The sequence below is a fragment of the Myotis daubentonii genome, chromosome 5 (assembly GCF_963259705.1).
Source record: "Myotis daubentonii chromosome 5, mMyoDau2.1, whole genome shotgun sequence".
In the NCBI taxonomy this organism is placed as follows: domain Eukaryota; kingdom Metazoa; phylum Chordata; class Mammalia; order Chiroptera; family Vespertilionidae; genus Myotis; species Myotis daubentonii.
Window position 1 is genome coordinate 63,339,987 of NC_081844.1, and position 26,525 is coordinate 63,366,511.

Consider the following 26,525-nt stretch of genomic DNA (forward strand, 5'->3'; position numbering starts at 1 on the left):
AGAGGCCCATTACTTAAAGAAAGTCTGACTCAGAAAGCAAATATATGGACTAAAGAAGATTCATTTACATTGGTCATTTTTTTTTCCTGAAATTTTTATGAGGTTGATAAGTTTCTTGCACTTAAAACAAAGAGGGGTCACTGAGGATTATTGCTCAGGTTTGCCCTTATTGTTGCCTATTTTTTTTTACTTATGTAGTTCATAGTCATGCAATATTATATTATGCCTCTCACTGTCATTATTTCATTGTGTTTATATAGCTCAATATTGCATATTCATGAAATACATATGAGTATTCATACATATTCATGTATTTATTTCATTGGTAACAAAGATTTACAATATTCACAATAAAGGGAGTTGAAAATCAGTAAATCATAAATCAGTGTCTCTTCAAAATGCCTACTATTTTCTTAGGTTGTGGTGAAAATGGAACATTTTCCTGGGGGCAACACATTATGTATAAACTTGGTAAAGAAAGTCTAATCACTTTGCAAAAAGAAAGACAAAAAATTCTTATTGGTAAGTTCAGAGGAAGCAATTAGAATCTCCTAGGAAAGGGACGGATTTCACCCCGTTCTCCAGTGCAATAGAAGACATTTAAAGCAACGCCACACATGGAATATTGGAATCTGCTCTCTGAGCCGGCCTTATTACTGGCTTTTATTGGATAAAGCATCAAAGAGTTTTAGTTCAATTTATCTTACTCATATTTGTCATGGGGGAAAAAACCATATGAACCACTAATCTAAATTTATAGTTATTTCACAAAAAGATAAAGGCTTGAAAGAATCTTAAAAAGTTAATGCAGTTAACATCCCTGTCAATCAATTTATGATACTCCCTCAAAACAAAGCAGTTTTAGAGAAATGATTTTTCTCATAAGGTCTGAGAAGGCCTGTCTTAGCTTTCTTAATTTCAAATTTCAAATGAGATATGTGGACAGATGGAGTGTCAGAGGCATCCGTTAAATCACATCATGGCCAGTGCTGGGGTTTATGTGTGTGTGTAAATATGTGGGAGTGTAGCATTCTGTAGATAATACCGACTAAAATTATACACATTTTTCTTCCTTAGAATCCTAATACTTTTAGGCTATTGTATTGGAGGTTAATTGGATATTGCCTACATAGATTGATCTGGTGTGTGGAATTGTAATTACTATAAATAACACATATTTAGACTTTAATTTGATTGTCTAGTAGGAATGTGTGACAAAGAAATGAGTTCATAGTTTATTCTGCATATGGAGGTTCCCGGTAGGGCAGAGATGTGATATCATATGAACTGAGTCTGATAAGCGAAATGAACTCCAGTAAACATGTTGTCAGGCAAAATGAAATTTTTTAGAGGATGAATATTTAAAGGATCCTTAGGATCCTTATTGGGAGACAGTTGTATGTCTGTGCTCCAATTCAGCCAAATCTTGATGGATCAGAAACCAGTTCTGGTGCCTGGGAATGATCCAGGGCGGCCTCCGCTGCTGGTCATTTCATTTCTTATTAGCATAATCCTCAAGCACACGGAAGGGAGTCGGGAGATAAAACTGAAATCAGCTTTGTTCCTTGCTAACAACCCTGGCAAACTGTTGACACCTCTGGCTAAAATGAAGTTTGGGTATTCTCTGTGGATTTCTATTATTTGGACTGTCCTTGTCTCCACAGATAATCAACAGTTCACTGCATAATATCTAGCAGATGCAAACCTGGCTCATTCTTTTGAGGTAATGCAAATCAACACCTTCACCTGGGGAAAAAGTAACTTTAGAATTCACCCAGTTCAGGAAATGGAAGCATTTTTTAAAATATGATTTTATTGATTTTCACAGGGTTTCAATAATAAAGGATTTGGAGAAAAAGCCAGGGGCTTTTAAAATTAATATACACTCTAATTATCCTCGATATCTACCAAAAGGGGACAATTCAAGTGGGGATGACCCTACATTTAAGTGAAATTGAGTAAGAAAGCACATGTAAAAACAACATATATTCATCCTCTCCTCCCTTCTTTTCCAACAGCTGTGCTGATCATTAATATTTAATCGTTTGAAATGTAAAAGCAGGAATTAAAAACTTTGTTCCATTTTTTATTTTAAATAGCCCCTACTCATTGTATACCCAATGTCCCAAAATATTAAGTCAATGAGGAGCTTGATTTTGGTAATTTTGCTTACTTATGCTTTTTATGATGCCTTCCCCAATGAAAGCATATTGTTCATATTATTTTATAATTTTTTTTTGTTCAGTTAACATGTTATGCCCTTAAATAGTCTTCTACAATGCTACTCCTAAATGGTACGTAGCATATTATATCAATATACTAGAATTTATTTAGTCCCCTAATACTGGTCATTTGGTTGTTTTCATTACTGTAAACAAATACAGTTTGAATATGTTTATAGCTAAATCTTTGCATAAATCCATGGTTTTTCTTTTTCAGAAAAAATACCTAAATGGGAGGCTTTTGCCACATTGTCTTCCAGAAAGGTTACACCTATTGATGTTTTTGTTTGTGATAATTTAAATATGGACCAAAGTCACAGGGCAGGGTTTCTGGAATATCCTATGTGGGTTGTCATATGAACTCAACCAGTAAAACAAACCTGTGTGTAGACACAACTCTGATGGCTGTGGTTCTGAGTGACACTAGCTTCTTTTAGATCTTGCTTTGTATTTTGACACCTTGAGAATAGGCCTGGTTTTCTTTTTTTTTTTTTAATATATTTTTATTGATTTCAGAGAGGAAGGGAGAGGGAGAAAGAGATAGAAATATCAATGATGAGAGAGAATCATTGATCGGCTGCCTCCTGCATGTCCCCCACTGGGGTCGAGCCCACAACCCAGGCATGTGGCCTTGGCTGGAATTGAACCTGGAACCCTTTAGTCCGCAGGCCAACCCTCTATCCACTGAGCCAAACCGGCTAGGCAGGCCTGGTTTTCTTCTGGGGCTCAGGGGAATCTGTCTGATCATTAGGAGGTGTGGGAGTTCTCCTTTGGAAATGGGCTATGCTGAGTCTGAAATCTGGTCTCTTACCTCCTCACTCTCCCAAGGTGGGAGTGTCTTTTCATTTTCTTGAAATCCTAAGATCATTGTGTGTGGTAGGCAAGACCATGCTCTAACACTAACCATGGAGTTCCAGAGGCCTCTTAGGGCTGTGGAGGTGGGAGCCCTGGTCCCTGGCTGACCTTCCTCTAGGCTAGTGGTTCTCAACCTGTGGGTCACGACCCCTTTGGGGGGGTGTCGAATGACCCTTTCACAGGGGTCGCCCAAGACCATCGGAAAACACATATATAATTACATATTGTTTTTGTGATTAATCACTATGCTTTAATTATGTTCAATTGGTAACAATGAAATTGGGGGTCACCACAACATGAGGAACTGTATTAAGGGGGTTGCAGCCTTAGGAAGGTTGAGAACCACTGCGCTAGGGAAGCTTGTCACCACGGAGAGGCCACCTGGAGAGAGACATGTGCTAGAGGTCAAGCAGGTACGGGTTTGACTGCCACCAAAACCCTCTTCTAGGGGTTCAGGAATCCCCCCTTTGGCGCCCAGCAGTGGAAGCCTTTCCTATAGCATGGTTACCCTTTGAACAGAGAAAAATTCTTCTACACATGTGGGACCCAGAAGGTACAGAGAGTTTTTATTTAAAAGAGAAATTTTAAACATAAGCCACATTCCGGATATAAATAAGCATTGAGGTTTAATCAATAGCATTAATAGATACCAGAAGCTTCAGAAAAGTCCTGTTTAAAGATCTGTTTATAATGGCTCTGAGGCACGCGATCTAAGGGTGAAGCCGACCACTATCAAGGCCACGAGACCATAAAACTGCTAATTTAGGGTGTTTTGTTCTTAGGGTCTCTCTACACTTATCCACCATATTCCTCCCTGTCACAAGGTAGGAAAACATACATTCTCTATCCTCTTCCCACAGTTCCCAACAGGGGTTGTATCCAATTTTAGTCTGTAGTTTAAAAGGCTATTAGAGAGCTATGTTATGGACCAAAACATTTCTCCTCTAGCCTGCATGCCATAGTTACAAAAACAGACAGTTGTGATTTGCTAATGTAATTAGTAAGATAAATATTCTGATGCCCGCCTCTGTCCCTTTATTCCTTCCGAATTTAAACACTGAGGATTTAAAAAATATCCTATCATCCAAGGCTAAAAAAAAGAATCTGTTTTCTATATGACTCTAGCTATAGTGACCAATGTCTTGAATTTTTCCATTTTAATTTCAAAAATACTTTTCTCATGGCCTCCATTGTATTGAATATAGAAATGTTTTTGATCATAAATCACATCCCCCTCTCCACCCCCCAAAATGTAATCATTGTATTTATGGTGGAAACACTGCACCTGTGCCTTTTCCACAGTGCTTCTCTCTTCACCTTGAGAGTGTCCTCACTACTCCCCACCCCTCTGGAACTGATAGGCCTGGGCAAGCACCCAAAACAACAATACTTGGATTCATGGGGACGAGCACTTTAATACCGACCTTATTCTCAGGTTTCAAGTGTTGTTGTTCAGTGGTCAATTATAAATGCTGGTGAACAATGAGAAGAGAAGACAACATATTTGTGTGTCCTAAATGGAGATGCCAGCAGCCGCGATGGGGCACGTGGGTTTTCTACTTGTTCCCTCGGCCTCTGGACTCAGTGGGAAGTCTTGTGTGAAGGATGCTCTCCAGCCCCTTCACTGCCCATGGGAATCGCCATAAAGCCGTCTGCCAGCAGGCATGTGTGAGCAAATGACAAACGGTACCTGACTCCAGGGGAAAATAGACTCTGCGAAGCTTTTAATGCCAAGCTTTATAATGTTTGGGATGAAATACTGCACCAGATTTCTCATGAGGATGGGAACGACCTCAGATCAGTTTAACAAAGCATTTTCCAGCAGAAGAGAACATGCTTGAATAGAAAAAGAAAATAACCTAGCACTTAAAGCTTAGAGAGGGCCTCCTTTTCTACCTATTGCTGACTTTCCCCACTCTTTCATCCTGACTCCCATTCTGTAACTCCCAGCCATGCTCACTTAAAAACTCCCCTCAATGGATTTTCAGAGTTGGTCCTGAGAGCAAATATTCTGCCCCATTGAACTCAAAAGTATCTTCATGATTGTCAGGTCATGTGCACCATTTAAAAAAATTATTTTTTCAGAAAACATGAGTCCTTTATTTATATCTAATCAGTCATTAGTGCCTTCCTGTACTTTCTTTTAAAGTTTATCTCACCTCTACCCCATCCTCTTTGTCACCATCTTAGCCTAGATCTTCATTTTCTGCCTGAATTAATGCCATTCTTTTCTTACTATTTTCATCTAGTTTGATGAGACTGGAAAGGGCAGGATGGATGCAAGAGATATTTTCACAGTAAAGTTTGTATGACCTGGAATTTGGGATGGGGATAAAGGTATCAATGATCATTCTTAAACAGTTCCAACCTCATCTAGGGGACCATCTGTCAGGGATGTAGAGAAAAATCCTGCTTTTGATGGCTAATGGTACTGCCTCACCACTTTAATTGCTTAGTTTATTTTCTTAATTTAACCTAAGACCAATTCTAAGGATCTCCCCACCATTGTGCCTGCTTAGTCTACAGTGGCTTCCGATGGCATTTTTCATTTTAAGAAGTAGGACTACTATTTAATTTACATTCCAGCCAAGCTGGTGTGGCTCAGTGGTTGAATGCCAACCTATGAACCAGGAGGTCATGGTTCAATTTCCAGTCAGGGCACATGCTTGGGTTGCAGGCTGGATCCCCAGAGGGGGTGCAACCGAAGGAGGCAGCTGATCCAATAATTCTCTTTCATTATTAATGTTTCTCTCTCTTTCTCTCTTTCTCTCTCTCTCTCTCTCTCTCTCTCTCTCTCTCTCTCTCTCTCTCTCCTCCTCCTCCTCCTCCTCCTCCTCCTCCTCCTCCTCCTCCTCCTCCTCTCTCTGAAATCAATAAAAACATGTTTAAAAAATAAAATACAGCTTCCGGTGGAAGGGCATGTGGGAGAGGAAGGTCACCACTCGGGACTCTTCCTCCTTGCTGCCCCAGAAATGTCTTCACTTTCAGAATATGCCTTGCGCATGACTCGCCTGAGTGCCCGGCTATTTGGTGAAGTTGCCAGGCCTACTGATTCCAAATCCATGAAAGTGGTGAAACTGTTTAGTGAGCTGCCTTTGGCCAAGAGGAAGGAGACATATGACTGGTATCCAAATCACAACACTTATTTTGTGCTCATGGGGATACTGCGTTTTTATGGCCTCTACAGAGACGAGCATCAGGACTTCAAGGATGAGCAGAGACGTCTGAAGAACCTTCATGGAAAGGGGAAACCAAGGAAAGGAGAAGGAAAAAGAGCAGCAAAAAAGAAATAGTGTTTGTCAGTGTGGAGAGAAACTTCCTCCTCCACAACTGAGAGCAGAAGCAAGAGTATTTATTCTCTTTCCCCATGTTGGATGAGGAACACAAATGCTCCGTGTTGAAGTCTGATCCAGTTAAAGTGTGACTGACTTCTTGACCACATTCTAATTCTGCAAAGTTATTTTGGCCTTGGTTTTGTAATCTGAGGTTTACCACATTCCCTACAGAAATGAATGCGGCCCAGCCGGTGTGGCTCAGAGGCTGAGCATTGTCCCAGGAACCAAGAGGTCATCGGTTGGATTCCTGGTTGTAGGCTCAATCCCCAGTGGAGGGCATGGAGGAGGCTATGGATTGATGATATTGCTCTCTCACTCATCAGTGTTTCTCTCCCTCTCCCTTCCTCTCTCTAAAAATCAATAAAAACATTTTTAAATGTAAAAATACACATTCTAGTTCCTAAATTCTATGTATTTCTGACATATTGTTTGAAAATAAATGATTATCTATCATTTATCTGTCTATAGTTTCTCTACTTCCTAATTATATCACTATCTATTTCAGAATGGACATCTTTTCACGCCTTTTGCTTTTTTTCTTATGTATCATGAATCTGATATGGTAAAGGGAACAGAGTAATAATAAATGTTATTGATCAGGCTTCAATAATGAGGAAGGGATACTGAGTATTCATGGCTTTATTTATTTATATATATTTTTTAGTTATCTTGGCGAATGAGTTCACTTGATGTTACCTTCCCCTGTGGGATTTTCTCTTGATGTGTGGAGAAGATCCTGTTGGGTGTATTCACTGAAAATATGTGGGTAGGGAAGGGACAAAAATCAGGTCTTAAGGCTTCCAGACCCTTCTTGCTCTGGCTGTTTATGTGGTTGAGGTTGATGACCCTCAAATAAGAGCAGATTAGTTCTCTTTGGCTGCAATCAACTTTCATATGATGAGAATGTTTTCAAAATAGTTCAGTCTGGAGAAACCATGACTGAGAAGCCAGTTTATTTTCATGTGTAAACTATATTGAGCTGCACTTTGAGAAAAGTTAATCATTTTTATGGAGTTTACTTTTTCCATTATAGAAGTAATACATGCTCATTACAAAAAATTCAGAAGCCAAATAGACGGACTGAAAAATGTCACCAGTGTTCCAGCTTCCCAAAGGTAAACAGGGTCAGCCCTCCAGTTAGTTTTCATCCAGCCCCCGTGAGGAAATATATATAGTTGTAATCATGCTTTCAGTATTTTTGTACCTGTTTTTTTCTTAGGCAGCTTTTTAATTGTTTCATAATACTATATTTATGAAACAATTAAGGTAACCTCTGCAATGTACTTACCTGTTGGGCATTTAGGTGATGTGCAGTTTATCATTATCCTAGTTAATGCTTATAATGAGCATCTTTGAGCTTTTCCAGTAATTAGGATTAATTTCTTAGGCTAGATTATGCAAAGTGAATATTTGTGAAGTTCATTATAAATTTTGCCAAATTAGTTTCAAAAAGTTCTATCAGTATGTGAGTGTCTTTTTCATCTTGCCTGATCAGTGAAGAATCTTCTTAGTTAAAAAGATACTAATTTTACAGGCAAAAATTGGGTTTAATTGAGTTTTCCTCGATTTCTGGTGATGCTTAAAATTTCCAGTGCTTATTATTATTTGCTTGTTGAGGGTTCCCTTTTGTGAATTATTTGCATGTGTCTTTTGGCTGGTTATCTATCACAATTTCAGTGATTTTCATTTTTTTACAGAATTGATTTAGTCGATTCTTCATGTGTTGAACATTCATTTTTGTTACATGCATTTTGGATGTTAGCTTGTTTCCCTTTTATTTTGGGTTATTTTTTTTTTAGCATGCAATATATTAAACTTTTATAGGGTAAAATCATCATCATCCAACTTTCTTGATAATTAAGAAAAATTCTAGGTTCAGCTTAAATATTTACCTTCTCCTCAAATGCTGCTCTCTACCAATCAATGGAAGATTTAAAAGAGTGTAATTAACTTTTTTTTTTTTTAAATATAGGAAACAAAAATCTTGGGAAATTTTTTAAAAAAATGTTTACTCATTTTTGTTATCTAATTACAGTAAAATAATAGTGAAAAAAGATTTGTGATTTAATTTCTTATTTCCTCCACTGAGGCCACATTTCATGTTTTACATATAAGAATTGTGCCTTAGAGCAGTGGTTCCTAACCTGGGGCAGTTTTGTCCTCAAGGGACATTTGGCAATGTCTGGAGATATTTTTGACTATTATAACTTGGAGGGTCATGCTATTGGCATGTAGTAGGTAGAGCCAGGGATGTTGCTGAAGATCCCAGAGTGCGCACAACCAGTCATTATGCAGCTACAGTGTCCGTGAGGCTGTTGTGGAGAAATCCTGCCCAAGAGTTAGTGGGAGAGAAATTTAATTTAAAATTCACCGCTTCTTTTTCTCTTTGCCTCCTTTTTCTCTGAGTGGGGAGTCCACTTTTTTCCACTTAGTTTTCCTCCAGCATGTTAATGACTTCCTTTGGCTCCCCTTTAGGAAATCGCCGGCCTGGGGAAGTGATGGGTGTGGGGATTGTGGTTGATGCTCCTTCTGGTGTTAATTTTCCTGCACTGGGGACCCTCTCATGGACCCTCCAGGGCGTGAGTGATCTCTCCTTTCCCATTTTTCATCCCTTGTTTGGAGTGGATACCTGGAAAGTCATGATATTAGAAATTATGGCTAGGATATGTTTGCGTGAAACTTAGAAACGGGGCATTGCATTTGGGCAGGGCTAGTTCTTCGGGCAGCCGCCCAGTCAAGCTGAATGAAGGGGAAGGGGTAAGGAAGGGTTTTCTCAGCTAAATTCCTTGAGGGAGAACCTACAATCAAGTTTGGGAGAGTCAATGCCAATATAAAAATTCAGAGGTAGTAATGAAATAGTAAACAATAGAGAGTAACTAGAAATAGAAATGAGGAGTTAAGTGGAAGCAGAATTGCAGTTTAGGAGTTGCCATGAATTTCATTGGAAGAGCTAGGCTATTTCTTTACTCAGAAAAGAGGGAAGCAGCTTTTATTTAAGTCCGTTCCTATTGTACAGGATGCTCATTCATATTCTGTAAAAACCATCTAGCCACCAAACAAGCAAATAAAACAAGTTCTTTTTGCAGTTTAAGTAAATTTAAGCAGACTTAAATGAAATTAAATTGGATTCTTTGTTGTAGGACTTCCAGAGGCTTCGATATGACAGTTGGCACTGGGAATCCAGGAGAGGGACATGTGGATGACTGCCCTGTGCATTTGTCCCAGCTGAGAACCCTTGCTTCACAGAGTGGGTCTGGCAGAGCGGGTGTTGCACAGCAGTTTCCATCATGGCTGCAGATCTGAATGAAAATGCCTGTGTGGGTGGGACTTAAGACCCCCAGTCTGGACACCCACCAGCTTCTGACTGGATTGGTCTGGGCAGGGGCATTGGTTGAGGGAGACGCTCACAAGAGACTCCACTGTGCAGCTGGGGATGAGCATCCCTACATCAATGCGACACACTTTGGAAAGAGCCAACTGAGAGATAATGTAGAATAGTGTTTCCAAACTTGTCAGTTCATAAGGATTATCAGAGGGCTCATTAAAACTGTGTTCTCAGGCATCACTCTTGGAGATTCGGATTCAGTAAGTGGGTGGGTTCCAGGAAAACGGGTGTTCAGCAAGTCCTGTGGTGAGGCTTCCACTCGGGCAAGTCTGTAGAACAGTCTACTCTTCTGGGTCTTCAATGGTGACGCTTTAAAGACAAAGGGAGTGTGGCTGGTGTCCAGCACTGAGTACCGTAGACTCTCACCTGTAGTGCCTCAAAGTGTTATCGTGATTAGCTAGTTTGTTAATATTAATAATAAGCGAGCAAAGGGCGGGCCAGACATTATAGGCAAGGTCATCTCAGTACTTCACCAAGGAACTACAGCTTCACACTCCCCAGGAAATAACTGGCCCCTTCCCTGCAGCTCACTGGGGAAAGGTGTCCAACAGTGAAGTAGGGGCAACGCTGGAAAGGTGCTTGCTTGTCAATCTAGCCTGGGATAAAGGATCATTGGCTGGAAGCTACTGCGAGCATGCGAAATCTTGGAAGGGTAAAACCCCAGACAAAGAGTTCTCTCTCCCTTTCCTTCTGGTTCCCCCTTACTCTCTCTTGCTCCATGACCCACACTCGCCTGCAGTGTAGCCTTAAGCAGGCACATGGCCCATGGCTATGCACACCCCAAATGCAATGGACTACAAGTGGAAACACAAGCTAAGCTAGCCAGATGCTGGACTGGACTGGACTTTAATATGGAGTAGAAACTCTACCAGTGGTCGGCAAACTGCGGCTCGCGAGCCACGTGCGGCTCTTTGGCCCCTTGTGTGTGGCTCTTCCACAAAATACCGACTTCTGCGCATGGGCCACGAAGTTTCAATCACACTTTACATGCATGCCCGCACGTGGTATTTTGTGGAAGAGCCACACTCAAGGGGCCAAAGAGCCGCATGTAGCTCACGAGCCGCAGTTTGCTGACCACTGCTCTAGGCTGTGGCCTTAATTCTAGCCCTGCTGAAGACAACATTGGACGGACAGAGATAGGACCTTGGAGGGGAACTCCCTTAGTTTTACATCATCAATAAAACCTTCCATGAAACCCCATCCTCCTGTGGCAGCCTCAGGAAATTCTTTTCCCCTCGGCACCCCAAGAACTCCACTTCCACTGAGAATAAAAGGTCTATTTTTGGTCACTTGCAGGCCCACAGACCTCTAAGCATGATTTTTTTTTTTATGCTAAGCAAAGTAAGCCAGTCAGAGAAAGATAAATAGCATATGGTCTCTCTTACACGTGGAATCTAATGAACAAAATAAACTGATGAACAAAATAAATGGATGAACAAAATAGAACCAGAGACATGGATACATGGTACAGACTGACAGATGTCAGAGGAGAGAGGTGTGTAGGGGACAGTCAAAAACCATATATGCATGTCCTGGCTGGTGTGGCTCAGGTGGAGGGTCGTCCTGTTCACCAAAATGTTGCCAGTTTAATTCCTGGTCAGGGCACATGCCCAGGTTGCAAGTTTGATCCCTGGTTGGGGTACATACAGGAAGCAACGGATTGATCTATCTTTCTTTCTTTCTTTCTTTCTTTCTTTCTTTCTTTCTTTCTTTCTCTCAAATCAATAAAAACATATTAAAACAACAACAAAAAGAACATATATGCATAGCCCATGGACACAGAGAACAAGGTGGTGAGGGCCAGAGGGAGGAGTGGAGGGGCAAAGGGGGAGAAAATAGGGGACACCTGTAATAATGTCAACAATAAAAATAAAATGATTTTATAAAGTAAATAAAATAACATAATATTTATTTAATTAAAAACAGACAAATGAATGTATTCATCCATAAAGGCTTCTTGAGTGCTCAGCATCAGAAAGTCCTCCCTTCTTTCCTTTCAGTCCCTCAGGATGTCCCTGGTTTGTAAGAAATGTTGGAAATAAAACAGATGGCTGGTCTTGAGTATTAAAAGGCAAATGGGTGAATGGGTGGGGAGGGATGGAGGGAGGGAGGGAGAGAGAGAAAGAGAGAGACTGAGATAGAGAGACAGCTATCTCAAAGTGTAATAAGGAGGGAAAACCTTGATTGTACAAAAAAGATCTGACTTCAGATAGAGCCTTTCATGTCTCCCCGAAATCAGAAGCCACACCCAGTCTGGTGGCTTTTAAATCGGCAGAGTGTAGAGGTGAACTTCAAATTGGGTCGATCTTGAGGCAATTATTATTATACCAGTGCTAAAATATTGCATTAATCCTGTTTATACTCCTTTATCTGATTTCCTTCTAGAGTTCTAAAGCCCAAGGCAATTATTTTAAGAAGAGGTCAAACAAGCAGGCTGAAGTTACAAAAGATTATTGCCGTTTTGGTTAAAGCTACTAGGAGCTGTTATCAGCTAAGTGGTAGATTTGACTCTAAGTGAAGTTAAGAGTCAGAAAACATTTATTATCTGGAAAACTCCTTTAAGGAACAAAAACTATCTTCTTGTTATGTGGGAATCGAGAACTTGCTTACTCTGCCTGGTCTGACTACAAAAAGGGTCTCCAAATGGGTCTTCTAGCTGCGGGGTTCTGATAAATTAGGCCATTACTCAGCAAGCTCCCCTGTGCCCGACTCTGCAGGGCAATGAGTATGGAATAGTGAAAGTTTGGTTAGCTCCTAGGAGACAGTGTAAGAGGGGTGTCCTATATATTATCTAAGACTGTACCCCCAGGTGAGTGCGGCCGTGTCCTGTACCACGACACTCTACCTTCTTGTGTAAAGCCGATCAGATGGCAATCAAGGGCACTCAGCCACCAAGATCCACCAAGGACCACAAGACCAGAGAACCGTCAGGAACTTGGACTTGGGAAGTAAGAGATGACCCCTGCCAGCATCAGAGGCAGAAGGTGAAGGGTGAGGTTGAGCTCAGGCTGGGGTAGGCTTGCGTGCTGAGTTGAAGGGGAAGAAGCTGGCTGGGAGAGAGGAATGTGGTGGAGTGACATGCAGAGAAGCCATGATGTGACCTTCCAATCTCTGAGGGGAGATGGAAAAGAAAGGCTCCGGTGTCTGATGTCTTTTATGTTCTGGTTCCTAGGAAGCTCATATTCTCAGGTGTCTGTGAGGCCCTCTGCATCCTTACCATACATCCCATTCAGCTGGCTTTGGCTGGAGGGCATCTCTGCTCTTTGCAGAGCAAGTGGAATAGAGAGCAGAACACAGGCAGTTACCAAGTTGTGTTAGGAGTCATGATGGGGAGGTACTGGTGCTGCAGGAGGGCCTGGGGTTTGGCAGGGAAGGGTTCCTGCAGGTGACATGTTTGGACAAAAAGGGGCCACATACTACACCTGACAAGCTCATGCGAGGTCTGCATGGCGGCCTTAGGATGGTCTGAAATGAAAAGTTTCTAACTAAAAGGAGTTCATGGTGGGTAGTTATGTCTTAGGGCGTATGTCTCCCTAACAAAGGTCAGTCTTCACCTTAACTGAACCTGTCTGTTTGCATCTAAGGTAACATACCTTTGGAATATCAAAGTAATTTCTTCCCCCTCCCCCTCGCCCCCAGGCCCCTCAAAGCACACCAGAGCAGAGACCACACAACTCCTCACAATTACTGTTACAGTGTTCATTGTTAACTATCCTATACCTGCCTATGTAAAAGATGTGTCTATTCCTTTTACTTTTTATCCAATCCCAGAGATTTCCCCGCTACGGCTCTCTCCCACCTCCCTAATCTATCACCAATGGATTTCATGTATTCCTTTATATCTTCCCCTTTGATCCCGATGTATGAAATAAGTGGTAAAGTTGTCATTTTCCAGAGAAAAATCTTTTGCTTCCCGGAAATTGTTGTCAGTTTGGCTAAAATAAACTCATAAAAATTCTTACAGGTTTAGACATTTCTTACGTTGACACATGTAAGGTGAGAACCGAATGACAAGGAAAACCTAGCAGGGCAAAGGGGCTTGGAAGAGATTGGGAAGCAGCATAGGCAATGGCTGAGTGATGAGAGGAAGCATGACACTCTCAAGGAACCTTGAGAAATTTAGAATGACGGCGGGGATAATGAGAGCTGAAATTGATGAAATTGGAGAGAGACAATGAAAGTCCTACTAAATCATGTTAAGGAGTTGGGAATTTATCCTGAGGCAAGGGGGAAATATACAAGAAGGTTAAGTAGAGGACTTCAGTAATATGACTTGCCTTTAAGAAGGGTTACTCTGGCTACAGTAGGGGGAGACTAGGGTGGAACCAGGAGGACCAGTTGGGAGGGAGTCACAGCTGGTGAGGAGCGCAGTAGCAGAAGGGGCGAAGGGAAGTGGGACGCGTTCAAGGCTACGGGGAAATAGAGCTGCTAGAGCCTGGTCATTACTTAGAGTTGGGATAAGAGTGTCAACAGGGTTAGAATGAGCTCCAGGTTTCCAACTTGGGGTATTTTCACTGAGATAAGTCTATCGTGTGCCTGGGACTTAGCAAGGTGATATTAAAGAGATGAGTTTTATTGGAGTGATGGGCCCAAGAAGCCAAAATATAGAGGGGAGAGCTATGAAGGGAGGTGAGGAAATGACCTAAGTTTTGGCTATGAATTTAAGAAAGGGACTGGGGTAGGTCAAGGGGATGGCACAGTTTGAGAAAGGAGCAGCCTTGGATCTGTGAAGCTGGGGACAAAGCTGTAAGTTCCATGGAAGTATGTAGGAAGAGTTAGGGGAACTCAGCTTCCTGGAGGAGGTGACATTGAGTTGGGGCTAAGAATTAGGCAGACTTTGCTGGATGGGAAAGTGGCAGAAAAGGGGAAGATGTATCATAGAGACACAAAATGGAATACGGAAAAATTTTGAAGAGGGAATAGTATGGGCTTTGGAATGGGGACTTCTAAGTGGGATTGCAAGAAAACCAGGGCACACAAGTGGTCCAGAACATCTGCATTCCCCATGTCCATCTGCAAGTATTTGGCAAGTGTAAAAACAGCCGACCTACTGTTTGACAATAGGGGACTTGCAATGATGCCGGCTTTTATGAATACGCGAGTGGTGTTCCTTAATATTTGATCTGTCTGGGTTGTGAGAAAAGTTTTGTGTGTGTGCAACGGATTGTTTTCTTCTTTCACTCACCCCTACCCCCTTCCCCATGCTCGCAGCCTGTGTTTGGGACTCTGTGCCCAAGCTGCTATATATCTTCTCAGGCTTGATGCTACATTGATGTATTGTTTAGGTTTGGTACCTAATGCTTTGCAGAGAACCTTGCCCCCTCACCGTTGTCATTGAGTGGATTTTTTTGGAAGACTGCAGCCAATTTACAGTAATTAATGTGCTAAGGACAGCAGCTGTAGCAGTCATTAATTCCTTAATCTTGGGGTAGAGAGGAATGGATTAGTGAGAGATAAATATAGCTTATGGCATTTTCTCCTGAGAACAGACCCTTTAAAAACTGCATTTCTGCTGCAGTGTGGGGGTGGGGGAGGAGGATGAGAGCCCTTTCCCCTTTCCTTGGGGAATTATTCTTGTAAGAAGGAAGGAGCAGGCATGAGGTGAAATGGGTTCATTTAAAATGAGACAAAAAGGCTGACCTTGGATACCATAGAAGCTTTTGTCTTCACTCCCAGGACCCCGAGACCTCTGGGTGAAGATTCTCCATTTGAACTGATACAAGTGTTTCGTGCACACATCAAATCTCTGTTTAGAGAGTCAAGCTGTGGCAGAGAGAGAGAGAGAAAGAAGAAAATCTGGGATGTTTATGAAGAAGAGATGAGAGGTTAGATAAAACTTAGATGAGATGAGAAAGTGCTCAAAGATGTTAATGGAAATCTTTGCAAACAAAAGCTTAAAGTTTGTTCAATCCAAAGAGTCACTCAGCCATAAATATGTGTGGGTTATTTAGATGCTTCCAAAGGTTACTTGAAAATTGTCTATTTTTCTGCAAAGAAGTGAGCTGTTTATTGCTTCAAAAATGTGCCTCAGAGTGAATGCATTTTTCGTGTGAGAAGGAAAAAATACTGAAATACATGTATTGCTGGGAAAAGGTTGATTGGAGAGCAGAGAGGTGTCTAGGGCTAGGTGTTTAGGATGGCTGCAGGAAGTGTGCTTTACCCAAACGTTCAAATTGAGGAAAAAGCAGGCCACATTGTCCTCACGTGGCATTGGCTAGTGTCTGTCTTTTAGTGGGTCCGATGAAAGGTGAGGCGGGCTGTGGGGCAGAGAAGGGGCCTTTGTAGGGGAGTCGGCTTTCTGCAACAGTGACCCTTAGGGACTGAAAAATAATGCGTCTGCGTGTACTTCATGACAGCTACCTGAGAGCAAAAAAGAGCTTTGCCTGACTCTTGATGGGATCTCGTTACTCCATAGCTGGCCCTACTGCATGGTAACAAAGTAATAGGGTCCACTTTTATTGTTTGGGAGACTCTATAATAGAGAATATCTTCTGGCCACTTAGGTAGATTTATACTGGATCCCAATAAAGGATGTTTTGTAGTTCGGATTCATCACTTTGTGGACTGTGGGATGGCCTTAACTGGATTGAATTTATGTCAAAATCAGGGTTGAGACCAGGCCCTAACAAGTGTGATTGTAATGTCAATACTCTGTAGTAAAGGGAGTGTGGAGGACCCCCTTTCCATAAGACCCTTTTCAGGGAAAAGAAGGTTGAGAGATGACATTTGCTGAGGGTCTACTGTGTGCAGTGCCGCGCTAGGCATTTTTCATGTAGTATTTTAATTCAACCTTAAAATAATCCTTGAAAGGTATTTCCTCATTTTCCCATATGAGTAAAGTAATATACCCAAGGTTGAAAGACACACACACACACACACTCAAAAGTGTTGAATTCCACACTGTTGGGGTTTACCTGCGAGTAAACGTGACTGAGAATATCCTGGTTCCCCAATGGGAGTCGACTGGCTAAGTGCCATCTGTTGCTTTAGTGATGCATCTAAAGACTCACAACTGTGCACCTCGCCCTTCCTCTACCCACTTCCGGGACTTCACAGCAGGCTGCGGAAGGCATGGTCCACCCTGTTGATCAACAAGCTGGGGCTTTCCCTCTGCTTGCCCAAAGCCCTGAGAACTGAGACCAAGTGGAATCATATAGTGTTAGTATTTGTACACTGAAAAACTTATGACCCATTGTTAGAATGTAGACGAATATGTTGGCTGCTGAGAACTGAAGATAAGAAATAAACCAAGTTATTGGCAACATATCCCATGGGTTCCACTTGAACAAGAATGAATTATTCATTGGATGTTCGTGGTCACAACCACCACCACCCTGGCTGCTTTTAAACACTGAAAAAACAAAACAAAACACCAAGTCAGTTGTTGGTTGTACTTCAGCAGCAGGAAAGAATAAAGCAAATTAATTTCAAACTCACAGTGCCCAAGTCCTCCTTTGGTATGGCTTAGACTGTTGAGTCTGTTTGAGGACAGGCAGTGTTAACTTGAACCTCTTGGAGCTATTCCTGATTAGGCAGGCTGGTTTCAGGTCCCGGATTTTGCCCCCAAAGCATGACTCAGCTTGTAGGGCTTTATGAAAAGTAGTTTGTTTACAACCCTATTAATGAAGCTTGCTGTAAATTTGGCCCATTTTCACCTTGTCAACAGGCAGAACATAATAGTACAATACTAACAGTAGAAGGGTTTCATTGGTATTCAATTTTGATCGTTAAAATGGATAGAAGATAAACTGCTGAGCAGCTCCTCACAACCACATAAATTGGATGTACAACAGTGCAAAACTCCAAAATGCATCTTTTAAACCTGTGAAAAGAAGCATTAGAGGCAGAACTTAGAATTTGTTTCAACTGAGTTGACAGTAATCCCAGACACAAGGGAGTGTGCTGGATACTCCTCATTTCTTTGAAAATTGATATGTTATGGCTAAAACCAGCCAATAGCTCTGGAAGAAAAGCTAACACATTCCTCAATTATCCTTGAGTTTTTGTGCTTTAATTTAAAATTGTTCAAGTTATGGTTGACTCTACCATGAGAGTCTTGACTGACTGCCTATCTGGTAAAAATTCCAAGTTAAATGTAAGTTACAAATAGTTTTACACATCAATTAATGATATTGATGTATGTGGTTAAAGAAAGAAACAATTGGTTTTTTCCTTAGTGTATAAATATATTTTATAAATTTGTTATTGATGCTTCTTCGTTAGAGGTATACTTTTCCTTTGTGGTAAGAGAAAACTTCCAAGCTAATTCCTGCTTGAAAATCCACAGTAGCTAAATGTATTCAAACTACAGAAAAATATCCAAATTCCTGAACTGGCATCAAGGACCCACCTTGCCAACTTTAACAGTAGGAACTGGGACAATACTTTCTGCTACTTGTGTGGACCCAAATTCTCCCAGTCTAGAATGTTACTGCCTTCCATCCTTAGTTTTATGCCCATCCTTCACATTTCAAAGCTTAATTTTATCTCTTCCACAATTTTGTTTTTTCTACCTAATCAAGATAGTGTGAAAAGGTGGTGATTCAGTTCAATACGAGAGGAAGATGCAAAGGGGAGCTGGAGTGGATGGCAGAATAGAGTGGGTAGGTGAAATTAACAGTGAGCCTGGTTGTATTGATGTTGAACTTGGAACATTGATAGAAGAGGCAAGCCCTGGAACTTGGGGACACATGGGATGGTAATAGATGAAAAGATAATAATTAGGTTAATAGAATGAATAATAGATGAGGAGTGGAGGTTGAAGATGTGCCTCCGGGAGATGAAGATTGAGATGGGAGCTGAAGCAATGCACACAAAAAAGATTTCTCTGAGATAGTCTAAAGATAGCAGGAAAGAGGGAAGGTGCATTAGCATCCACTGAGCACCTGCTTTGACCAGGCGTCAGAATACATTTTATTTTTTTAAATATATGTTAACTAATTTAATTCTTATAACAACCCACTCCAATTTTGTCCTCCTGTTAAGACATAGTGTTGGAACCATTTCTATAGTTGTTAAATACAGAATCAGAGAAGTAATTTGCCCATAATCAAATAGCACCATGTGCATAGCTAGGGAAAGGATAGCTGCTCCTGAAGGCAAAGAAAGAGCAGACAGGAGGGAAGAGTTTGTCTGGTGTGGTGTCACTGACGCCAAGAGGCAGGAGGGATCTACAGTGTCAAAAATTACTCGTTAAAGGTTAGCCAATCAGAATTCAGAATCCTGAATACCACTTCGTTAGAACCCACCCTCTGGATCATTGGATACTAGGTGGTATTCTCTTGAGGAATGTTTTATTATCTTGTATGTTGTAAAATATGTTGTATTTTTAGGTATATAATGGCTTCTGTGATGATAATGCATGTGAGAGAGACAGAGAGAGACACAGTAGGAGAAATCATAGATCACTATTTTCATATGCACAATTAATCTTCCCAACTAGACAGTCAGGTTGTAGAAGCTATTTTTGATTTTTTAAGATGCCAGTCCTTCCCAGAAGTATTGTTATAATTTTAGTGACAACCATTGTGGGAAGTATTTGACTTTTGGCTCGGAAGTTTTATGTTCCAGGTGAATCAATAATATATGACACATCTTTTACCCCCCCACCCAACCCCATCCCCCAATCACATTGATAAAAGGCACTCTTTAAAATGGCCCACCCACATTCAGGCAGAATCAGATGGTCTATTAATTCAGATCTGAATGAAAGACTCTCACCTCTCTGGCTTTAGCTATTCAGGATGCAGTCTGCGTCCAGTTATGAAAATGAAAACTTACAGTGACCACAGCCCTCAATCTCACACCCCATATGGCACCAGAGTGGAGACCTCGGCTTGTGCACTTGTGTCTTTGTTCATTTCAGACTGAAAATACAATTAGACGTGGCTGTCAGACAGATGAGATCTGTCATATTTCCCCTATAGGACCTGCACTCAGTCCAGATCAATAAATACAAAACCACTTGCACATAAATTGCACACTAAGCTTGCGCCTTCAATACGTGTGGGCTTAAATTCACTCGTATATGGCGTACACTGCTTCCTGGCCAAACAGTCTGTTTCTGTGATTAGTGCAATTTCATAGCTGGACCAGAAAAACAAGGCTGAAAACCACCGCCATAAAGCAGCAGATGGCTTCGCCACACCTTCCTGTAAGGGCAGTTCCCCCAGAAAATGGGGTTTTTAGCTGCTTGCTGTATAGAATGGAACTTTAAAATTGGGATGAGTTCAAGTCATTTCCTGAGTATAGTTCCATAAAGCTGTTGTTATTTTTTCCTATTCCTTCTTGAGATTTCAAACTGAATTTGTAATAAGCTTTGCCTGGACACGACTTGTCACGCAGAAGAGATGTGATTTATATAGAGATACAAGATTCGCTGTTTGTGCTTCATGGAGCCAGCTTTTACTTGATGAGATATACATGTTGGATTGGCTTCAGGAAGAATAAGACGAACTTGCCTTTTCCTTTAGAGACCGTTAACGAAGATAACATTTATTTGGGAGGAAGGTAAGCTTTAACACTTATCCCCCCTCTCCCCCCAACCCCAACCCCACTCCCCACACAGAGTTTAGCTTAGAGGCCCAATTTCACACAAAGGGAATATTTTTTTCCTAGTGTCACACTGAATTAGGCTGTAAAATTTGCTGCTGTGGGATATTAAGTGAGGCAATTAACCTAGACTGTTTAGAGGCAAGAATTAGACATTTGCTGTATCTGAATAAGAACATCTCTATTTTCAGGAGCTCCTGTGGAATAGAAACCTCCTGACTTCCAAATATGGTGCCTGCGAAGCAAAGTGATTATGAAATCAGGTCAAGAAAAAAAAGAGAAACACAATATAATAAAAAGACATGTCAAGCGAGGTGGCGTCACTTCCTCGAAGGCCACTGCCGTTGGAGGTGGACTGCATCCTGAGGGTGGCTACATCCGCCTGGCTGAGTGCCCGTCCCTTCTCCTTCTGGCAGTTTTCCTCTTGGGAATTCATGGAAGTCCAGTGGCATTGTCTGATGCTGCCCATTTTGAGGTGCTGACATTATAACAGAGGCTTCTCGTGAGTAGTAAATAGGAACCTCCCCTTTGAGGGCTATTTAAAATCAATAATTCAAAGTAGGTGGAGCAACAATACAAAAAATACCAGGACAGGTATTTAGGGAGAAATCATATGATGTGTGTAAATTATTCCTGGAGTTGTGATAGACTTTAGATGTGTTTTTAATTATGGTGAGTAAAATCTTACTTGTTTACCAGGTTTGGATTGGTATGGGCCAAGGATCGTCATCTTTCAGAAGTTGGAGGAGGGTGGAGGCATGGGGTTGGTCCATGAATAGGCCAGAGAGTAAACCTTAAAAAAACCCACAGCACAACCTTAGGTGTCATTTTATCAACTACAGATTAATTCACATGAGTAAGCTGATTTTAAAACATTCCCCGTGCCTGGGTCCCCCAATGCCAGCTATCTATCTATCTATCTATCTATCTATCTATCTATCTATCTATCTATCTATCTATCTATTAGAATTCTAACAGTAAGTAAACAAAACACTCAAATTAGGATAATTCAAGGAGAATCTGAGGACATTTATTTAGAAAGGGGTGAGTTCATGGAAACCAGAAGGGATAGTTCAGGAAACTGGATTTGCAACAATTGAGCTGTTACCACCCCCGGGACTGAAAGGTGTGAGGTCACTCAATCAGAACCAGTTACTAAACCCATGAGACAGTAATTCTCAACCTTCCTAATGCCGTGACCCTTTAATACAGTTCCTCATGTTGTGTTGACCCCCAACCATAAAATTATTTTCGTTGCTACTTCATAACTAATTTTGCTACTGCTATGAATCATAATGTAAATATCTTATATGCAGGATGTATTTTCATTGTTACAAATTGAACATAATTAAAGCATAGTGATTAATCACAAAACAATATGTAATTATATATGTGTTTTCCGATGGTCTTAGGCAACCCCTGTGAAAGGGTCGTTCGACCCCCAAAGGGGTCGGGACCCACAGGTTGAGAACCGCTGCCATGAGAGGAGAGAGTTTACTAGCGTGTACCCTCAAGAGAGAGGACCAGTGACCTTCAATTTAAGGTCTCAGTCATCTCCAGGAAACCCCCAGACGCAGCCTGGGAGGTCCATGCCCTGGCCGTGTCCCCATTTCTTCATTCCTCCCATTCCCTATTGGGGTTCCCCTTTGGATGGAGGGCACAGGAGTCTAGGGATGTGCTGCGTAAAGGAAAGAGCAGAGGGTGGCGAGTGCGTCTGCACCAAAGGGAAGATGTACTGCACACTAACCTAGCTTACTGAGTGAGAATACAGTCGAACAAGTAGACTTGCTCTCTTTATAACACCCAGCCCAGAGCAGCTACATCACAAGAATGGTAGTTTGGAGCAAGTGGGCATTTTATTTATTTATTTATTTATTTATTTATTTATTTATTTATTTATTTTATTGCTTAAAGTATTACAAAGGGTATTACATATGTGTCCTTCCCCCTCCCCCCCCCCGCCCTTGACAGTCCCCTAGCCTCCCCTACCCCCCAGTGTCTTATGTCCATTGGTTATGCTTATATGCATGCATACAAGTCCTTCGGTTGATCTCTTACCCTCCTCCCTCCTGCCCCCCAACCCTCCCCGGCCTTCCCGCTGCAGTTTGACAATCTGTTTGAGGCAGCTCTGCCTCTGTATCTATTATTGTTCAAAAGTTTATGAAAGGACAGGTTTATGTGTGAGAATTAGACCTGGCCAGAGGACAGAATCAGGAGTCCAGAGAGACTGGGTCGCCAGGGAAAAATCTTTGCGTGGACGGGTACAGGCTAAGGCTTGAGGTGGGAGAGCAGAAAGGAGGCTGGCTGGATATGACGTTTTGCAGTTGGAAAAAGCACCACCGAGTTCACTCCCCTAAGTTTACTATGTTAGAGACTGAGTCAGAGAGGCTAAGCGTTAGCTTTGGGTCACGTGGGAGTCACTGCAGAGCCAGAGTCAAATCTTGGTCTCTAAACTTGCTGTCCACTCAACTTTTCTCTGTTCTGCAGTCTCCAAAACAAAACACATATTACCCACCTAACGTTTTGCCACAGCGCCTAGTGACAGTGGCCACGTTAGGTATGAGCCACATTTTGAATGCCATTTTCTGTGCTTCAGTCAGAAAAATCTATAAATGTGTAATGGGAAACAACTTAATAATGCTCATTACATATAGTATGCATGTATGTGTGTGTGTATGTATGTATGTATGTGGAACTGTGCTATGTGTTAGGCTAGTTAGAAGGGAAAGAATAGTCATGGTGTCTGCCCTGAAGTGGTTTACCAAGTAAACCATCTGGTGCATGGCCTTGGTCAGCATCCCCCCTGTTTTCTGTGCTGTTTCCTTTGGATGAGGTGAGAGCTACACCTTATTCTTCCCCCGATTCTCACACATGCCTTCCTCATGGCACCCAGTCCTCCTTTGGCTTCTGTGACACCATTTGCTGTTTCTCCTGTTTTGCTTTTATTCTTGCTCTTTGCTCCTTCTCATTCTCTTCAAAGGTTTGAATGTTGGTGTTTCCTGAGTTCTGTTCTCAGACCTTTTCTCTACGGGCTCATTGCCTGAGATGAGGTGATTTTCCAGAAAGAAATAGGGCATGAAACCTCCAGGTTGCTGAACTTACCATCAACCAATCTGGAAGAATCACAAATGTGGAAGAGTGAGACATCTATAAGCGATGTGTGTGTCTCTGAGATAAAAACAGAAACCACAATGACATCAGGACAAAAGGCTATGTTGGCACTTCCTCTAACTACCTGATAATTACTGCTGGAATACACTTCTCCCGTTGGAGCTGAAATGTCCTCTAACACAATCATTATGGCCATAAAACCTTGGAACTCATGAAAATTTATGAACAGAAAGTAGAGATGTTGAAGAAATGACCCGAGGTAGAGAAAACAGAGCCTTAGACAAAACTATAAATGATGCATTAAACTAAGTTAAATGTGAAATTGAAGTCCCACCACCTTCTACACTGAGTTGTGGGCGTGTCTCAGAGAGCCCTGTCATAAATGAGGCTGTGTTCCTGGCACATGGTTGCTGGCATGGAGGTGCATAGGCACTCCTTGTAAGTTAGTTACTGAATCAGACAGAAATTAGGTCATGGTTAGTGGATTTGTTCTACCATTTAGCTTTTTATTTCCATTGACAATGTTTATCTGTTTTCTCCTTTTTGATATTTCAGAGGACACACAGTGATTTGATTTCCAAGATATCTGATACTAGAAAGTTTGTGGTGAGATTCACACAAAGAATCAAGCTTTGTGAACCGGAAGCCTCACAGTAAACCCATATCCTCATTGTAACATAACCAGATCTTTCATACGTGTTCCCCACGACACATGGAATTGTATGTACAGGATGGGACAGCACAGCAGACAATACCCCTGGAGCCGGCTCCTTTTGCTTGTCTAGCTGGACCCTCACTCATATACCAGCCTCTTCTAGACCACAATTTCCCTGGATTTTACTCCTAAGAAAGGAGGCTGTCTTTGCCAAGCCATGAGACATTAAAGAAGATTACTCAGCTTAGCTGCACTTAGGATTCAGACATTCATTCCATGCTCTGTTACCTAGAGAGAGGGGGCAAGATGAGGCAGACTTTCCATGACAATAAAGTACAGCAGGCGTGAAAGCTGATGGGCAGAGAAGAGATTTGGGCTGTGGACTCACCTCGTGTGGGACAGACGCCACACCTTCCGGTTGTGCCTTTGCTAACGGAGGAGGCATCGACTAGCTAACTGCTCCCTTGGGAGGGCAGGATTACCACCCACTGGCCTCATCTGGGGGTCACGATATGTAAGTGGGTGCTTAGAAGAGTCAGCAGGTCTGATTAATATCCTCTAGGCAGTACTTATGAGCCATTTTGGGCCCATCAAATGGCTAATAATAAAATACAGTGGTGCAATTTGTATTTTTACTGCCGGCCAATTAAGAAGGGGGAGAGAGAGAGTGTGGTAAGTAAAATGACATGTCCTTGCAAAGCAGAAACAACTGTCAAAGCAGCAGGAGGGGGGAAAAAGACACAGGGAAGGGAAGCAGCCAGCCACTCAAGGCAGCTAAAAGGGTCAGGCATCTCATGTCCTGATGCCCACCCCCTGCCAGAAAAGTCCCGTTTCCTGCTGGTTTGCAGGGCAGTGGATATTTTCAAAGGGAAATAATTATGTGGTAACATATGTTCATCCTGACAGGAATTGGTGAGTTTCAAATCAAATAGTATTAAAAAAAAAGTCATTTGAAGAGGAAATGGTATATCTCAGCATTCTTATGAGTTCCGTAAGACTTGTGTTCTTGGGTTTGTGATTTAGCCTGCCTTCCTCTGTTTATTTTAAAGGCACAGTGGGCAGGGGGAAGCTTTTAAAAAACTTTTATCATTTGATTATTATTCTGTACCCCCCAACACTCCCTTGTTCATTGAGGGTGAGTATTTGAGTGTGGGTCTGTGAAAACTTGCCCTCTTTGTAATGTAGTAATCACTCCAGGAAGTTCTCTGGGCATCTCCTCACCAGGCTGCTGCTTAATGTGCTGGTATTTGCTTTGGGCGCCTGGTGTTGTTGGAGACCAGGAGAAAGAGAGAAATGGAGGAAGGGAGGAGGAAGTAAGAGGGAGGGAAGGATAAAAGGGGGAGGAGGGACATAATTCGGGGTTACTTTATGAAGTGAACGGGGAAGAGGGAGGGAGGCAGGAGGAAAGGAGAAGCAGGATTCAATGGAAAATGTTCTTGCTGCTAAAGACAAATGAGTGGAAATAAATACTGCCTACTGCCTGTGGGAGAACTGGGTGTGGTAAATTTGTCAAGATTCACGCATATCCAAATGTATTTCGTCACTTAGAACATGATGATTGATACTGAGAGAGTGAACAAAAAAAAAAGAAAGAAAGAAAATTTCTAGCTAATGTAGACACTAAATATTACTACTGAAACTCGATTGGAGGCAGGAATAGGGTGAAGTATCAATTCCAAGTTGGCTGTTTTAAGTTGAAGGAAATCTGGATATTTTCTCACCCTTTTCTTTTTCTTTGCACACTCTATTTTGACCACTTTTTAAAAGATGATTTTGAGCTTTATCTTTTTTTTTCCTGGTTATAAAAACAAAACCCAAGTATGAGCCCTTCATTTCTCCACCTCAAGGATTCCACCCTGTAGTCTTTAGAAAAGATGGTGTTTGTCTTCCATCCTTTCTGAGCGCACAATGCTTGGTTCTTCTGGGTGAGGAAGAGTAGCCACGTGGACAGGAAGAGGGGTGAGTGCTAGCTTCTCCCCATGGCCTTCCTCTCAGGTTATCTAGAACAGTGAAACTCCAAGCTCATTCTACCACATGTGCAGACATTCAGCAAATAAACAATCCCAAGCAAGCAGGCACCCAACAACACAGCATGTCTAACCTGTTCTATAAATTCACTGAAGTCCTCTCATTTCTCCTTTCAGGGGCTCTCACCATAACCTGAGTGAAAGGTTCCCTTGAGGCAAACGCTACTGAATTCTCGAGACGATATTCCTTTACTTTGGTGCACTAGGCAAGTGGAAGTCTCTACACTGGGGTGGGACACAGGACTGTTTAGGGATCAAGACTCAGAGAACATCCCTGAAAACACAGGCCCAGGCTTGTCTAGGTAAATTTTTACTCTGCTCATGCAAGGGAAGGAGGGGTTGCTAAAACATTTTAGCCAATTCACATCTCTCGAATTCCACAAA

General features: G+C 41.8%; 1 protein-coding gene and 1 long non-coding RNA gene across 2 annotated transcripts in view; both read left to right on the forward strand.

Annotated features, from left to right (window-relative positions):
* LOC132235530 (uncharacterized) overlaps positions 1–25,405 on the forward strand; it is an 85,233-nt gene extending 59,828 nt beyond the window's left edge. The window contains exons 2-3 of the long non-coding RNA XR_009453040.1: positions 20,540–20,850; positions 24,015–25,405. This is a non-coding gene — a long non-coding RNA (uncharacterized LOC132235530). The remainder of the gene's footprint in view (positions 1–20,539; positions 20,851–24,014) is intronic.
* LOC132234297 (small ribosomal subunit protein mS33-like) lies at positions 5,994–6,799 on the forward strand. The gene has a single exon (XM_059695320.1). The coding sequence runs from the start codon at positions 6,050–6,052 to the stop codon at positions 6,368–6,370; it is 321 nt and encodes a 106-aa protein (XP_059551303.1). The 5' UTR covers positions 5,994–6,049; the 3' UTR covers positions 6,371–6,799.
* Positions 25,406–26,525: the final 1,120 nt, after the last annotated feature.